Here is an 18,122-nt window from a genome sequence, read left to right on the forward strand (position 1 = left end):
TTTATTTATCATCTGGCTCTTTACATAAACAAACTTGCCAATCCCTTTTATAGAATAAACCAGCCCTACTACCATTCACATTATGCCAAATTCTAAACTTCTGAGTCTAAAAATAAATGCTTTTCTCTAGTTTAAATAGAAGACAATTTCAGAGTGCCTGGCTGGCTCTTTCAGTGGAGTATGACTCTTGATGCTCGGGGTTGTGAGTTTGAGCCCCACGTTGGTTGTAGAGATTACTTAAAAAGAAAAAGACAATTTTATTTCTATTCTACTATTTCTATTTCAAAACTTTACAGAAAAATCGGGCACAATTATCTAGATAAACTCATTTAGTATCAATAGCATAAATTATATAAAATTTGGAATCTCAAGGAAAATAAACATCTGCCTGCACTTTTGTTTACATGAGTCACCTAACAAATGATTTTCCTTTATCATAACCATAGACATCAGCTCAGAACCCAGGAAACATTTGGCTAATAGAAGGAAACTGGATGTGGTCTCCGGACTCTATCCTGTCATGCCATTAAGGTGAATTCACAGTGAATGTGAGCACTCTGCCATCTGCTTTGGAAAGCCCCCTTTTTGGCCTTAGCCCTATAGCACTGGTTCTTGGGGAGCAGGAATGGCCCTTCCTATCAAGATTGGCTTCATGAGCATGTAACTTATGCAGTCAGCCGGGCCCATGCTTGGTTTAAGCTTTGCTGTCCCCTCTTGAAATTCTTCAATGACTTTTGAACAGGAAATCCTATATTTTTGTTTTATAGTAGGCAACACAGATTATGTAGCTGGTCCTGCTTCCAATAGATGGCTAAATATGAACAACTGCATTTCAGGGAATGTGAAAGAAAGTTCTAGTACAACAAATTGTTTGTCCATACCCACATATCCCATGGAGGAAAATGTAGGGCAGGATCCTGTAGACCAGATTTTGCTTTGTGTCACCTACAAACAATGTGAGTTAGAGATAGATTCTTAACTCCTCTGAGTCTCTTTGTTTTTAGCTGCAAAATGGGCTGATAATATTTTTTCTTTCTCAGGGAGCTGTTATGAGGATCAAAGGAAGCAACGTAGGTAAAAGCATGCACTTAGTAAACTGTGAAGCCTTTGTAGAAATATAAAGCTTTTCCTTATGTGAGGATAGATGGAGGAGATGCCACAGGAAGGGGAAGATTCTAGGAAGTCCCCTATGGAGCTCAGAGCTCACCTTATCACTGTTCTCCTGCTGCTCCTTAAAGCAATCTCATACTTGCAGCCAAGAAATTTCAAAAAACAAAGTCATGCTTATGTGACTGTCTTCCTTAAATCCCATCAGTGGATCCTCTCTGCTCTTAGGGATCTTATAACAGTGACTTTGGGCCCTGAAATACAGATCTTTTTATGCTAAAAAGGACCCCAAACAAAGAATAACCTGAATAGATCGTTTGTGAAAGTGACCAAAGAAGGGCCTGGGTCACAGATATTCTCTCTAAAACAAATGGATGGTCCAAGTACATTGTTTACTTTGCCTTTGCGACCCAGGACTGAGCACCTTGAAGGAAGGAGCCAGGTCTTATTCTTTTCCAGGACCTAGAGCAATACCTGATCTGGAGTATATCTAAGAGAAATTAAATGCTAGACTTGGAGACAAGAAGCTTGGGAGTCATATCTTTCCCTGGCACCTATTAGGGCTGTGACCTTGGGCAAGTCAGTGAGCCTCCATTTCTTCTCATAGTTGCTGTGAGGATTAAATAAGGCATGGCATAGAAGTGTCTGCTCCAGTGCCCTGCACAAGGTAAGAAGCCAGGATGTAATAGGTGCTATTCGATGAATTATAGGATCTAGAGTTGAGTGTATCAGTAGGAGTTGCCTTACTAAAACAGTTTCTATTTTTATAACACTTATATTGTAGAGGGAATCATCATTTCATCTACAAATAATACATAGATAGACTGAATGTAGTCAAGATAATTATTGTTAACTTTCTTTATGACCAGACTTGAAACTACTAAAGGTAATTCAATTTCAGATTCTGATTTTGGTTGTTTTTTACCTCTTTTTTTTTGCACCTCTTACTTGTGGATAGTTTCTAATGAATGTTTGCAAAAAGTAACTGCAAATCACCTACTTTTAAAAACCCCAAGGCCTCCTTTTTCAACTTACCCTTCCATATCTCAGTTCAATTCCCTTTGTTTCACACTCTTAGTGTCTCAGGAGGTTATAGGGCTGTTTGTAATGGTCTTTTTTTTTTCCCCCAAAAGGGCAATCCCTGAATAAAATGTGGAACACTGCTTAATATTTCTGAACACAACCTCCAAGTCCTCTTTGAGAACACCCCCTGATCTCAGTAAGCCATTTCTTTCCAGAATCCCTCATGGTAGCCCCATCTAATCATTTTGGAGACATGAATCCTTTAATCTATTCAAAGCAATACTATACCCTCCCCAAGAAAATACCTGCAAAATTTTGAACACATTGTTTTTCCCAGAGAGTTTATAAGGTCCATGAAGTCCACCCATGATAGCCTTAAAGATGAGTGGTCTCAGGGCACATGGGTGGTTCAATCAGTTAAATGACTGACTCTTGAGTTTCAACTCAAGTTAATCTCAGGGTTGTGAGATAGAGCCCCATATCAGTCTCCAAGTTTAGACAGAGTCTGCTTGGGACTTTCTCTCCCTCTTTCCTTCTGCCCCTTCCCTCTGCTCTCTCTCTAAAATAAACAAATCTTTAAATGCTGAAGTTATTTCTGCCTTTAAAAAGAAGATGAGTGGTCTCAGTTTGACCTAGATATTCATTACTAGTAAAAGCTTAATGTATACACCTCCAACCTCTCCACCTTCCAGATGTATATATATTTTAACAGGGAGAAACTTGGCCTAACTGAAGGGACTCTGGAGTGGTGGAATTTGAATTTTAGGCTCTAGCAACAAGTATGCAGTAGAGAAATTTGGGACCAGGAGTAAACTATTGCTTATTATTTATTTATTGTGTGGTATATTGACTTTTTTGAACTTTTCAGACACAATTATGGCTCCATACCAATACACCCCCAAAACCCCATATCAAAGATCAAAGAGCTGGAATCTTGCCTAAACAAAGTTTTTTTTTTTTTTTTTAATGATGAGTTTTAGGACAGTGTGTGGACTTCTCACATTCCTGTAAGCATCAGAGATTATTTGTTGGAGATGAGGCAGTGCTGCTTTATTTTATTTTTATTAAGATTTTATTTATTTATTCATGAGAGACACAGGGAGAGGCAGAGACACAGGCAGAGACAAAAGCAGAGACAGAAGCAGGCTCCATGCAGGGAGCCTGATGTGGGACTCGATCCCGGGTCTCCAGAATCACGGCGCTAAACTGCCGAGCCACCGGGGCTGCCCCTTGCCTAAACAAAGTTTGTAAACTAGGATCGTTAACATAAAAAAAGATTGCCCAAAGGTTAATACACTGCTGTTTTACAGGATGAAAACTCATATTATATCAATGAAGTGGGAGCCTATTTGACGGTCTCAAATCCAGGTAAGCAGTTAGAGAAGGCCATTCCACTAGCAGTGATGCTGTGCTTCAGGTTAGCTCATTTCACACCCCATTGAATTTGCTAATCTTTGATGCTGCTTTGGAGAGACAGACTGAGAAAGTAACCAGGAAAACGTACTACATCTTTGTTTGCTTCAGTTTGCTCATCTGCTCATGAAGGAGGCTGGAGTACATTATGTCAGGGATCATTATCAGCAACTGTAAGGAGTTTAGTGACTTTTGGACAGATTTGCTATTAATGGTGCAATTTATTCTAGACTCTTGGAATCATGCATTCGTGCTACAAAAAAAAACCTCCAAAAACAAAAAAACAAAAACAAAACAAAACTGTAGTTAGTGCCAGCTAGGTGCCAAGCCCTGTAATAGAAATCCTTATTATCCAAATGTATTGTCCCTGCTGTCATGGAGCTTACATTCTAGAAGTGGGGAGAGGACCATAAACAGACACATTAAATTATAATAGTTAAGTAGTGTTAAGTTCTATGAGCAAACACAAGCAGGTCCTGGGGGAGAGGATTAGAAAGATATTCTTGGTAGGACCTTTGGGAAGCCCTCAGGGAGGAAAGTATCTCTAAAGAGGGGAAGTTTGAGTAGAGAAGTATCCCCATTTGGGGGCCCTGGGCCTGGAGGAGCCTTTTTTTCAGGTGGCAGGAACAACAGATACACAAATCCTTAGAAGTGAACTTGCTCATCTGTTCAGGGAGTAGCAAGTACTGTGTGTGCCCAAGAGAGTGAAGAAAGCAGCAGATAAGGTCTGAGGGTCATCCAGGCCAGACCATGTAGGGCTTGTGGGTAAGGTAAGGTGAGAACTTTGGATTTTAGTTTAAAGTGTGAAAGGATGCCATAGGAGGGTTTGGTGTAGGGAAATGGTATATCAAATTTACATTTATAAAAATTCAGTTTGGTTGCTATATAGAGAATTAGCCACAGTAGGGCCAGTTGAGAGAACTCCTCTAAGGTTCCTGTCTAGGAAAGTAATGCTCCCAGCCAATTCAGATGAGTTTCTCAAGGTTTCAAATGTTTCTCTGGAAAGCCCAGACTTGGATAACAAACCATTGCTGGCACCTACTCTGTGCCAGGTACCACACATGTCTTTTTTCTCCTTTTTAAAATTCTGTCTTTTGACTAGCTTAAACTTATCTTATTAAGGAACCTATACTAAAGAAACTTGCCAAGAGATGAAAATGTGGAGAAATGTCTATTTAAAATATAAGATATATTTTATTGATGCTGTTCAAGAGGATGTTGTCAATGATTATTGGTTAAAAGTAAGTAAGATGTCAAGTTGATGACTCATTTTCATATATAGTACCTCACTTAGACAAGGGTGCTCATATAGGCTGGGAATACATATTGTGAATTCTAACATAAATTAGCAAATGATATCACAAAGCATGGACTAAATTTTAACCAGCAATAGAGTAGTAATGTCTCAAGAAACAGGAGAGGGGAAAGTCAGACCAGAAGCTAAGCTAGAGGCTGACAAAGGGGATAAAACAACAACTCAACAATTCCAGACTCAGCAGTAGTAGCAGGAGCTGTAGAAATCACAATAATGATAATTTACACATCAGTGGTGGTGGTAGCGGTAATTACAGAGGTAATGATTGTTGTAATGTTAGTGGGAGTCATAGTAGTGGACTACCCTGGATATAAGACATGATATAGTAGTGAACGTGGATAATGGAGTGCATCATGAGGGATTTTTGCATGTATATATGCAAGAATCTACAGTACATAGTACAGTAATGGTCAGGAGACACAATAGGATAGTGATCAAGACAGCAGACTGTAGAATCAGACTGCTTGAGTCCAAATACCACTTACTAGCTGTGCTGTAGGATCTTAGGCAAATGTTTTCAGTTCTCCAACTCTCCATTTCCTTGTCTGTAAAATGGAGACAGTAGAATCGATCTCAAAAGATTGTATGAGAATTAGGACAGTGCATGCAGAGTATTTGCATGGCCCCCTCTGCATAGCAAGCAGACCCTTGATGTGGAAGGCTACATTAGACACAGGCAAACACACCCACAGAGGCAGGAAAGGAGGGAGACTTTCAGGTTCCCTCATTAGCAGCCTGTGGGTATTCCTCACAGGCACAACTTTGGTGAATTCACTAAGGTCCATAGTCTGGTCCTCAACTGCGGGGGCTGTCAGCACCGCCTTATGTATTGTCTGTGTCTTCAAGAAGACATTTAAACCAAGGTCATGAAACTAATGTATAAAATAAAAATGCAAATATGTGCATTTATCATGGAACTATTTCTTATGGTAACTACCAAGGGGACTAGACAGGTGGGTCCTCTGACCAGTGGATTTTCTCCCATTCAAGAAGCCAAAGTATTATCAGAAGGGTGTTTGGTGAACAGAATTACAGCAAATGGAGGTAATAATATGATTAAGATGTTTAGCCCCATCTGCCTTGAAGCATATGTTTCCTTGAAAAGGGTATACCTGTCATAGTAGAGCGCCAGTCCTTGAACAGGTCTTTCTCTTCCAAAAGCACTCAGATGGGCAGAGATAGGCTGCTCTCTTTACCATGTTTCTATGGATGGATGTAACAACCCCTCCTAATGATGGGATTAGCCCATCGCTTTGCTAGATTAATACAGTCTGGTAATATGCAAATGTTCCACTAGGTGACTGTGTATGTCTATTCTGATTCATTAAGGGTTCATGTGACTGTCACAGAAAGCAACCTACTTCTCTTTTTTTTAAATAATAAATTTATTTTTTATTGGTGTTCAATTTGCCAACATACAGAATAACACCCAGTGCTCATCCCATCAAGTGCCCCCCTCAGTGCCCGTCACTTATTTCTGAGGGCTTTGTGGGCACTTCACTGTAGTCCCCAAGCACTGACACTTGTCCCCACCAATGCTGCCCCCAATGATTTAAGACAACTGAAGAAAAAGGTCCTAAAAATTCTCATTCCAAAGCTAGTACATTCCAGTTTATGTGTTTGCCCGCCTATACCACATAATACCAGAAAAAAGTCCCCAAGAGCACCAGAGGGGTTCTTCACGAGGAAAAGGCAAAACCCTGAAGGCCACATCTGAACGAAGGCCATTTAACTGCCTATGGGCCACCCGGGAACAGCTGAAATTCAATGGATACATACTAAGATGTGGTTATATGTCATCCTTGTGTTTTCAGAGAAAATCTACCAAGGAATGAAAAGCTCTGTGGTGATGTTCGAGACTGGGGTTGGGCATTCCTTCAAATGTGTGAGCGAACAGAGCATCCAGCTGTCAACCCACTTTCAACTGAAAACAATGAATGTCCAATTTCAAGCCTTTGATTTCGAAGATGACCACTTTGGTAATGGTAAGTCGAGTCTTCCTCATGTCACAAGCATAAACTTCAGAGACCCAGGGGGTAGTTTCAAGTTGTTATTTGTGTGTGAAGCTGTCAAAGGGACAAGGGTCACATGAGTTTCCATGACAGTATGATTCCACAAAGCTTTTAGGGCCAAGCTTTCTCTGTCCAACTTTCCCTCCTGTCATTCCTTTGAGTCAATACCAATCTCAAAATCAGATACTTTAGGGAAGCCCGGGTGGCTCAGCAGTTAAGCACCTGCCTTCAGGTCAGGGCGTGATCCTGGAGTCCCAGATCGAATCCCACATTGGGATCCCTGCATGGAGCCTGCTTCTCCCTCTGCCTGTGTCTCTGTCTCTCTGTGTCTTTCATGAATAAATAAATAAAATCTTAAAAAAAAATCAGCTACTTTAACTCATTCATATCCACCACTCTCGACAACAGGATGCATTCTCCTGGTAAAACCAAAACACATATCCTGCCTCCTCCAAATACACACACACACACATACTCAATCAAAAATTCAGAAAATACCATCTGCAACTTTCCCTTTCCGAACTGTTGAGTACTGGGAAACTCAGGTATATTTGGAAACTTTTAAGATCCTATTAGTAATATCTAAAACTCAAGATTTCAGAATAGATTCTTTCCCACTTGCAGAGAGAAAAGAGAAAATTGCAATAATTCAACATAGAAATATATACTCTGTTGGGCTCCCTCTTCTCAATTCCCCTGACTAGAGCTTCCTTATAGTTGGTTTTAGTTTCTATGTAACTTCTGCTTTGAGTTCTATGCAACTTCCCCACAGAGAGAAGCAGGTTCTAGGCAGAAGGCCAGGGGCAGACCAAGGTGACTTTCTGAAAGTTTTTTTTTTCCCTTCTGGGGAAACAGGTTATAAAGATTTCTATGAAAAAAAAGAAGATTTCTATGTATGTCTAGGAATTGAATTTCAGTTTCTAAAACCTTCCTCTCATAATAGCTAAAAACATTACGAGTACTTCTCAATTTTCATATATAGATTTAGCTAAAAGTTTAGCTGTAAATTCCATTTCTGTAATGTGAACCAAACTTATCTTTGAGTTCCATTATAAAGTTGAAAATGTGCCTACAAAAATCTTCTGATATACTTGCTAGGAAGCATGGAACAGAGGAAGGATTAAAGTGTTGCTGGTCTCAGACCCCCTGATTTCTGTAGGTTTTGTCTGAATCTTGAAATCTCTGCCTCCATTTTGGACCTTTACCACAGTGCTAAGATAAAAATATTAAAAATTTCTTAGTAGGTGTGGCACCCACTTTGTCATCTGGTCTCAAAACTTCCAACTTGAGGAAACTTAAAAATTCATGATGAAGGTTTGAAAAGCCTCTGTAATTAATCATGTGATCTTAAAAAATAAGGTACACACTTGCTCTTCCTCTGCCTCTGAACCTCTGTGAAGCAGGAAGTGAGCAAGTGGGAAACCTTGTCATAGCAGAGGTGAGAAATAAAACCTTTCAGCAACATACATCTGGCCTCTCTTAGCAGTGCCCACAGGGAAACATAGAAAAGCTACCTTTTCATTTCATTCCCTCCCGTCCTTCCCCTTTCATATAATTCTCAACTTGCCACATTCTTAACCAATTTTTTCACCTTCATTTGTTGTCTGCCTCCTTCACATTTTTTTTTCTGCTTTGTCTCTATTCTTATTTGATTCTAGCCTATCCTTGTAATTTTGTTAATTTGGGCCATTATAGCCAGGGGTCAAAGCATCCAAAGAATCAGGAATGGCAAACAGAAAGAATAGGTAGATTTCCCCAGATTATTATCCATTTTCCTTTTTTTCAAGGGGAGCAGCAGCGGGGAGGGAGAGAAGCAGACTCCCCGCTGTGCAGGGAGCCCGACATGGGGCTCCATCCCAGGACCCTGAGATCATGACCTAAGCTGAAGGCACCACCCACTTTCCTTGTAAGCAAACATTTACCAAAAAAAAAATCATAAGCCAGGGATTCCTGATTGGGAGAGATTGATAAGTGGAGGAAAATTCTATCAAATATAGCTTGCAATTTTTTTAAAAGATATTATTTATTTATTCATTAGAGACATAGAGAGAGGCAAAGACACAGGCAGAGGGAGAAGCAGGCTCCATGCGGGGAGCCCAATGCGGGACTTGATGCCAAAACTCCGGGATCATGCCCTGGGCTGAAGGCAGGCACTAAACCACTGAGCCACCCAGTGATCCCCAGCTTACAATCTTATTCATGGTTTTCTTTCTTATATTGTTTATTTTTTAATACAGTTTTCTTTTTTCACTTTTTAAAAAAAGATTCTATTTATTCATGAGAGAGACACAGAGAGAGGCAGAGACATAGGCAGAGGGAGAAGCAGGCTCCATGCAGGGATGTGGGACTTGATTCTGTGACTCCAGGATCACCATGTGGGCTGAAGACAGACGCTCAACCGCCTACATTGTTTAAAGAGGATAAACATTACATTGTTACATTATAATTGTTTACAATGTTTAAACAATTTTTACATTGTTTAAAGAGGATAATTGAGGAGGCACCTGAGTGGCTCAGTGACTCTTGATCTCACCTTGGTCTTAATCTCAGGGTCCTGAGTTCAAGCCAGGCCTTGAGCTCCCTGCTGGACCTGGAGTCTGCATTAAAAAAAAAAAAAAAATAGGAAATAGGAGAACTGATGTTTTTATTTTGGAGAAAACAGTGAGTAATGGTTTTAACTGCTTTTCCTGAAAAAGGTTTTCTCGTTTTTCTGTATTTGCCAGAAGTGCCACTCACTGTTTTTAACAGGAAGTTTATGAAATTTGGCAACAGCACTCTAACCACTGCTTATCCAGAGGATGGTCTGGCTTTCCCTGGAAGGATTTCATCTCTTTCCATTTTCTCAGAAGTGAGGGGGTCGGGAGGGCACACAGCAGCTTCAAGAGAGCTTTAAGAGCCCTAAGACGTTTCAAGTGTTAAGACATTCCTGTTCCCTCCTTACAACAGGAAATGTTGAGGGAAGTCTGGGCTGTGACCCGGTTTACCAGCGAGGGCTAGCCTTCGGAGAGATGCCGTGTCTCTCCATCTCCAGCAGGCCCTGCAACAGGTTCCTCCAGCAGGAATCAACCATCCCCGTCTCCAACTCCTGTTTCTAGCTCCACCTCGGGGGTATCTCAGAGGTCCTGTATCGCATCGCACCCAGCCATGACCATCCGGGAGAATGACTAAAGGAAGGTTACTGGTCTAGTGTGTGGAAATTTCTCCCACAGCACATGGGGAAAGAAGGGGAATTAAAATCAAGAAGAGAGGAATAAGGCAGTTCACTTAGGGGCGGGAGGCGGCCCTGGGCCCTTGGCATCCCCCGGAGCGGCCTCGGGGTCCAGGGGTGCGCAGCTTACTGCAGGGCGCTGCTGGGCACTCTCTGGGGTCCGCGGCAGGTGCTGGGCGCTCCCGGGAAGCGCTGCGGGCCGCCCCTGCGAGCCTCCCCTGCAGGCTGTGCTTGCCCCTTGCCCTTAGCGCACCTGTTGCTTGCGGGTCCTGCAGGTTTAGACCCCCATTTTTATCTTCTGTGGAGGGTGGAGCATCCTGAATTCACCCCTCCCTCTGCAACCCACCTAGAGAGAATAGAAACCTTCACGAATGCCCACCTGGAGAGAACCTAGCCATTGTTAATTTTGATATATTTCCCTCACATGCATATTTTACAAACCGGAGCATACAGAGAACCCGGTTTGGAATCCTTTGTTACCTGTGCATCATAAGCATTTCTCTGTGCAAAGGTGCAAAGTGTCATTATTATGGTTGCTATCATGAATATGCTATCAACAGTATATAATAATATACTTATTGTGTTGTTGAGAATTTTTATTGTTTCTAGGTTTTCACAAATGTGTTGTGATTAAAGAATTATGTATGAATTTCAAAACACATTGATTAGCGAATGTGTATAAATGTGTGTCTGAATTTTGGTTTTGCCTCATTAACTGTTTAAAATGGTTATGATTTATTCTGCAGTACTGATTCTTAATTTTTAAGAAAAAAATGGAAACAGGAAATACATGAAGATGGTTTAAGTTTTTCTTTTAAATATTATAGAAACATATGAAATGAAAAAGTAGAGTTAAAATAGGGACTAGATGGGACCCCTGGGTGGCTCAGTGGTTTAGCGCCTGCCTTAGGCCCAGGTCGTGATCCTGGAGTCCCGGGATCGAGTCCCACATCAGGCTGCCTGCATGGAGCCTGCTTCTCCCTCTGCCTGTGTCTCTGCCTCTCTGTGTGTGTGTGTCTCTCATGAATGAATAAAAATTTTTTAAAAATCTTAAAAAAAATAGGGACTAGAATTTTCCTTCCTCATTATCTAATGGGGGGAGGAGCGAGGAAGAATGTTTAAAATCACCAGTAGCAGTGGAGATACAATCTATTGCGATTACCTTTTAAAACTGGTGAACAAAAAAGAAACAAGATTCAGAAGAACAGTTGAGTGGACAGCAGAGCTGGGCTCTGGGCATCTGCTTCCCCCCACCACACTCACCAGGAAGCCATATGGTGAGAGAAAAAAGAAATCTTATGAACGCTTACTACCATTCCTAAAAAAACTGGAGGGAAATAGACGGTCATTTTATCTCTTCTCATCTAGGAGTAGTGAAAATGGGTACTGTGAAGAGGCAGAGTCAACACAGAGACTGATGGAAGTGAACTGGGGAGCCAACCCCAAATCACAGGCTACCCCCAGGCTATAGCTAATTCTCAAGGTACAAAAAAGAAGATAGAATCCAAATAGGTTGCTCAATGGGAAACATTAACCGATCTCAGACATAATGGGCAGAAAGGCCCTAATTTACCCAAATGATATTGAAGGAAATGCAGTGTCATGGATAAGATGCTTAAGAGTGAGCAAGATGAGGGTTGTGAGCAAGATCTTGGGTTTGTCATTTCAAGCCCCATGTTGGGTGTAGAGATTACTTAAAAATAAAAAAAAAAAACTTAAAAAAAAAAGAATAAGCAAGATGAAAACAAGCTCTATGACCTCTATGCAAAATTACTGCAGCAAAATAAATAAAAATAATATGATTAGATCAAAATATGGCTATAGAGTTTTAGTTTTGCAAAATGAAAAATGTTCTGAAAATGGATAGTGGTTGCACAAAAATGTGAATGTATTTATTGAAGTGTATACTTAAAATAGTTGAAATGGTAATTTTTATGTCTCTCTTACCACAATTAAAGGAGAGTTAGAAAGGAACATAGTTGACAAAATGCAAAGAAAACATAATTTTAGGAATGGAGAGAAATCCCTGACAATTGGTTTTTGCTGAGTATCAGTTAATAAGAGTGTGAATTCCATATAACGAGAAATCATGGATGAAGTGTTATAATGAAAGAGTGAGGTGAATGCGAGATTTCACTCCTACAAGTGAACACTTTGAGTATCAAAGCAACACCTAATAATAAATAGAAATAGTAAGAGGCAGAAGCAGTAGAGCTGAAATATAAATTATTTTCATAGAGAAAATAACTGAAATCAGCAGTTAATGGAGATAAAAATTAAAATTATGAAATTATAGGGCAGGTGCTAGGTATGGAAGATATTCAGATCATCTAAAGTAAGGATAATTGGTGCCTCTGAAATAGAGAGTTAAAAATAGAAGAAAGATAAACTTGATGGTTTCAGAAATTTTCCTTAAGATAAATTACTGAAGTTTGTCCCAGGAAAAAAAGAGCATAGTGTGTCCCAGGGGAAAAAAAAGAAACTGACACAGAAAGTTTAGCATTGAGATACATCCAAACTAAGCTATAGAACTTTAAAGATAATTCCTTAGACATATGAATTCTCTCTCCTCCTCAAAAGAGTGTATCACCTATAAAGGGGAAAGTTAAAGTTGCCCTCAGATTTATTTACAATAATTTAAAGCAAATAAACAATAAACCAATGTCTACAAAACCCTAAGGGAAAGAAAGTGTGACCCCAAAATATTATTTATTAAGATAGTAGACAGATATCTTCAAACATGAAATAATTCAAGGGATACAACACCAATGAGCTCTTCTTAAAAAAAAATGCTTGACAATGAAATTTGGTAAGATCAGAGAGAAGCCACATTATAAAGAAGGATATAAACAAGTATCTCTCAGGAATAGAGAAGCCACAGTAAAAAAAAAAGGGGGGGGGATTTAATCTATTTAAGTAGTTAAATATAAAAAGCATGAAACAACTATGGGTCTGTAAATCTATCATAAGGTCACACCTTCTTGTATATGAAATATGTACATGGTTATTCATTATAGCATTATTTATAATAGCAAAAAATAAAAAAAAAAGAAGTGTTCATCAGTCTGGGACAGATACATCCCACAAAAGAATACAGTTATAAGAAAGAATGAGAACATACATATTTATATATGTATAGGGAAGTTACTCAAAATATATCATTGGGGCACCTGGGTGCCTCAGTCAGGATAAGCATCAAACTCTTTGTTTCAGCCCCGGTCATGATCTCAGGATGATGATTGAGTCCCACCTCTAACTCCATTCTCAGTGCAGTCTGCTCAAGATTCTCTCTCCTTCTTCCTCTGCCTCTCCCTCAAGCCCTGCCATCATTTGCATTCTCTCTATCTTTCTCTCAAATAAATAAAGTGATTATGACAGGGGGACTTAAAAAGATGGGGCAATGGTGAAAGTGGAACATCTCAACCTACAACATTTTGAATTATTTTGACTTTGAATTGCCAATGTGTTATATATTTGAAACAAACTTTTTAAACTATAGGAATGGCAGTTATCAAATAGAATTGAAATAATGTAAACTCAAACAATGATTTAAAAAAATAATATGTTCAAAATTTGAGTTGGGAAGAAAAGAGCTAGAAGGGAATCTGCTAGTGCTAATCTTTCAAAACACTATCAATAGATCTTGTCTAAATTGAAAACACAGTTTAGAAAATCCATGTCTGTCATTTATTTCATAACCCTCTTAATGCATTTCATAATCCTTTAGTGTGTATTTATAATCTCTTATTTGAACCTTACAGGGATCTTTCATGATCTTCGTAACTCTTATCTTGTGACAAAGATACATTTATTTGAAGTTTGGTAATTGTCCCAGTTTTCCTTTAGCTTTTTTTCTTCAATGAAATGAAGTTAAATTAAAATCAACAAATTTGGTTAAATAGCACTTGCATGATTCTATTTTAATAAAAGTACTTGTATTTATTATTCTACCCATCTGTCCTTATAGTTGTAAAGAGAGACATCTGAAGTCATATTTGTCCATGATTTAGCAAGGATAATTTCTGGATGGGTGCTTTTCAGGTGATTGGTTTTGTAAAGGGTTCAGGCGAGGGCAGCCCAAAATGTACCACCACAGCATACTGATTATTTTGAATTGAAGCTACTTGAGAAACAGCATTCATAGATCCTCCTCTGTCGCCCTAAAAGCAGGAAATAAATCTCCCATATGAAAGCTATCCTCTCAAAAAAAAAAAAAAAAAAAAAAGCTATCCTCTCTGTAGTAAAGTAAAAAGACTTATCACTAGAGAAAGGAGATTTAAAGGCAATAAAGCTATAGAAACAAAACCCCTTACCTTTTGCTAATCTGCTATCTTAGTCCAAATTCCACTTAAACTTCCCTACTAATTGAAGCTCTCAAACATGTTTCCTTTATTCTGTCAATTCCTCATAAACCTATTATCTATTTGTCTAAAATGTATCAAAACTGTCTTTCTTGGTTATTTCTTTGGGTATCAATTTTAATATCAACCTTCTGTGCACACATAATAAAACTTAGATGTTTTTTCCTATTAATAGTAATTTTTAAACCAGTTGGAAGAATCTTGGAAGAGATTTCTTCCTCTCCTATAGTTTTTGCAGCTTTGTGAGCTTTCGTAGATCATCTTAATTACTTATAGTGAGAAAATACTATTTTAAAAGATAGTGATGTTTCTTTAAGCATACACATAAACACATGCATGTGCACACACACACACACACTCTCATGTATGTACAGAGGAAGCAAATGCCTTCAAGGTTGGCAGTGATTCATTCAAGTGAAAGGACTGTGGTGACTAGATAATTCTTTTCTTTCTTTCTTTTTTTTTTTTTTGAAGATTTTATTTATTTATTCATGAGAGACACACAGAGGCAGAGACATAGGCAGACGGAGAAGCAGGCTCCACACAGGGAGCTTGATGTGGGACTTGATCCTCGGACTCCAGGATCATGCTCTGGGCCAAAGGCTGAGCACCAAACCGCTGAGCCACCCAGGCGCCCTAGATAATTATTTTCTTTGTGTACTTTTCTGCATTTAAAAAACATTTATGCAATGTGACATTAAATAGTGTAAAACTATATGGTAAGTAGAAATTGCTCTCCACTCCCACCTACACCTGCCCAGCATCTTGCATATCTTTTCGTTTCAGGCACACATGCACATTTGTTTGGGCTCATGCAAAGCAGCACAGATCTTAGGGAACTTCCACATCAGCATGCTGAGATCTAGCATTTTCTTTGTAGTGGCTCCATTATATTCTGTTGTACAGATATGCCATTTTACAGTTTTGGTGGATATGTGGATTGTCCACTTTGTTCTCTTGAACTGAGATTATTGTAACATTTCTTTGTGTACTTAAATGAATATATCTTTAGTATAAGTTCCTAGTGGTGGAATTATGTTAGTGTATATGTTTTACATTTTGTTTTGACATTTTTGTATTTTTTTCCAAATCATTTTAATCAAATTAAACTCTTTTTTTTTTTTCGGTAATGTATTTTAGAAAACGGTTCATTTTTTGCTAATTTTTATCTGAATATAAGACATAGAAAACAAAACAAGGAAGCATTGAGCACTGGGTGTTTTCATGCCCAGTATCCAAAAATGAAGCTTTTCTTTCCCTTCTGTTCATGATAGTTATTAACAAAGCATTCGCTTTCAGATGGTCCCAATCCTGTGATGAGGCACTTGAAGAGTCTGAAGGTTAGGGCATGTGAAATATGGAGCTGGAAGGAAGCATGCTGCTATTCCATTGGAAGCAAAAGGGAGTGTAGGCCCATAGAATACTTCTTCTTTGCCTTCTCTACTTATATCCACTACCTGGATACAAGCCAGAGGCTCATTTGTCCAAATCGAATAACCACCAACTAAATATATTCTCTCATTATGGACAGCAACTCCAGATTCATTTTGGCCAGTCAAAAGGTTGAAATTACAACGCGTCCACTGGTCAGTGTCGATGTTATAAGAATCTATATGCCGCACAAGGATCCGGTCATTATTATAGTCCAAGTCATTGCCTCCAAGAACATAAAGCTTTCTTTGAACAGCAGCCATGGAATGGTAGACCCTTCTCTTCAAATTAAACTCTTAATTTGTTGATGTTCTTTTTTAAATCTCATAAACATATTTACTGATATATATATATCATATTGATATGTATGTATGTATCACATATATATACATATATATCATATATATATTTAACAAGGGCACCTGAGTGGCTCAGTCAGTTGAATGTCCAACTTGATTTTGGCTCAGGTCATGATCTTGGGGTCGTGGGATTGAGCCCCATGTGAGGCTCCACACTCAGCAGGGAGTTTGCTTGAGATTCTCTTTCCCTCTGCCCCTCTGCCCCTCATGTGTGTCTGCTCTGTCTCTCTAAAATAAATAAATAAATATTTAAAAAAAGGTATATGTAACAAAATTGTGTACTCCAAAAGGGCTTATCATGAAAAGCAACCTTTCCCTGTCCTTCCTCTAAGAAACAAAGTACTTTTAACTAATTTTTATAATTTTTTATGATAACTATCTCAATAATTCTTGTTTAAAAAGTTAAAAAGCTTTCTTATTTCTTAATTTATTAGCTTTAAACTGCTTGTTATGGCAGATGATTTCATACTCTTACACCATTCCCTTTATGGTTATATCACTGTTTTTTGTTAAATTAATAATGTATATATTGTTAAAATTATATAAATATTGTCCACTGCCACATCAAACAGTGTAGGAAAAACACAGTTCCTGTCTTGTACAGATGTGTCATTTTCTGGAGTCTCTATCATTCCCTCTCCCCTGGTCCTTCCTGATTCTTTTTTCTCTGACCTCAGGTGAGAATTAATCCTTGATTTGTTTTAATATTGGTTTAAGCAAGGATCTCATGGATATAGTCTCTTATCTGTCCTTTTTTTTTTCTTATAAGATACTATTCAAATATTTGAAATTTTGATTAAAATTTTCTTTGCATTTGGTTTGAAACTAAGGTGACATGCAGTTTTACCTTACAAATCCTTGACCTCACCATGTTTTTCTTCCATCCCACTCTCCCCTTAGCCACCTATAAATACTTTTATTGGTTTATCATGCATTCTTATCCTTCCAGGTTTTATGTAAATACAAGCAAATATATCTTCATTTCTTCTTTATTTATGAAAAAAACACATTGTAGTACTATATTCATTTTTCTTTCTGTTGGTTTTCCCCCCTTTAATATATAGTGGTGATTTTTTCTTTTCTTTTTTTTATTCAAGTTGACATGGTGTTTTATTAGTTTCTGGTGTACAACATAGTGATTTAGCCTCTCTATACGTAACGCTAAGCTCACCACAAATGTAACTACATCTGTCACCATACAGTGCTATTATAATATCATTGACTCTATTTCCTATGCTGTGCCTTTCATCCCTGTGACTTATTCATTCCATACCTGTATCTTCCACTCTTCCTGGAATCTTCCTCTTCTGTATCTTCCTGTATCTTCCTGGAAGTCTGTATCTTCCACCTATTTTAACTCATTTCCTTTGACCCCTTCCCTCTGGCAACCATCAGTTCTCTGTATTTGTAGGTCTGATTCTGCTTTTTTGTTTGTTTATTCATTTGTTTTTTTAGATTCCACATATGAGTGGAGATCATATGGTATTTGTCTTTTTCAATCTGACTTATTTCACTGAGTGTAATACCTTCTAGGTCCATCCATGTTGTTGCAAATGTCAAGATCTCATCCTTTTTATGGCTACATAATATTCCATTATGTGTGTATACCACATCTTCTTTATCCATTCATCTGTTGACTTTTACCTATCCTTGAATAAGATATAGATATAGTTCTCTACTTATTTGTATTCAATCACATTCCCTTTTTTCCTCAGGCTTCTCCATCTTTCCCCAGGTGAGGCTGATTACATTTTAAATGAATTGAATACTTTCTTAACGAAATAAAAAGAAAGTTTGACAAATTTATAAAGTTTCATTTCTAAGTTCTCATAAATAATTAGGTACTTTTCTAATATTTTTAGCTCATTAAAAGCAATAAAAAAGAACGTTAAG

At 38.4% G+C, this 18,122-nt stretch overlaps 1 protein-coding gene across 3 annotated transcripts in view; it reads left to right on the top strand.

Moving 5' to 3' along the window:
- LAMP3 (lysosomal associated membrane protein 3) overlaps positions 1 to 18,122 on the top strand; it is a 35,770-nt gene that overhangs the window by 15,322 nt on the left and 2,326 nt on the right. The window contains exons 4-6 of one of the 3 annotated variants that reach the window (XM_041731531.1): positions 3,441 to 3,498; positions 6,673 to 6,843; positions 9,817 to 10,580. In XM_041731531.1, coding sequence (XP_041587465.1) covers positions 3,441 to 3,498; positions 6,673 to 6,843; positions 9,817 to 9,965 — 378 coding nt within the window. In that variant the 3' untranslated portion in view covers positions 9,966 to 10,580. Of the gene's footprint in view, positions 1 to 3,440; positions 3,499 to 6,672; positions 6,844 to 9,816; positions 10,583 to 18,122 lie in introns of those variants that run through there. The other 2 variants (XM_041731532.1, XM_041731533.1) reach the window with 2 other exon arrangements.

This window comes from Vulpes lagopus, chromosome 17 (genome assembly GCF_018345385.1).
Source record: "Vulpes lagopus strain Blue_001 chromosome 17, ASM1834538v1, whole genome shotgun sequence".
In the NCBI taxonomy this organism is placed as follows: Eukaryota; Metazoa; Chordata; class Mammalia; order Carnivora; family Canidae; genus Vulpes; species Vulpes lagopus.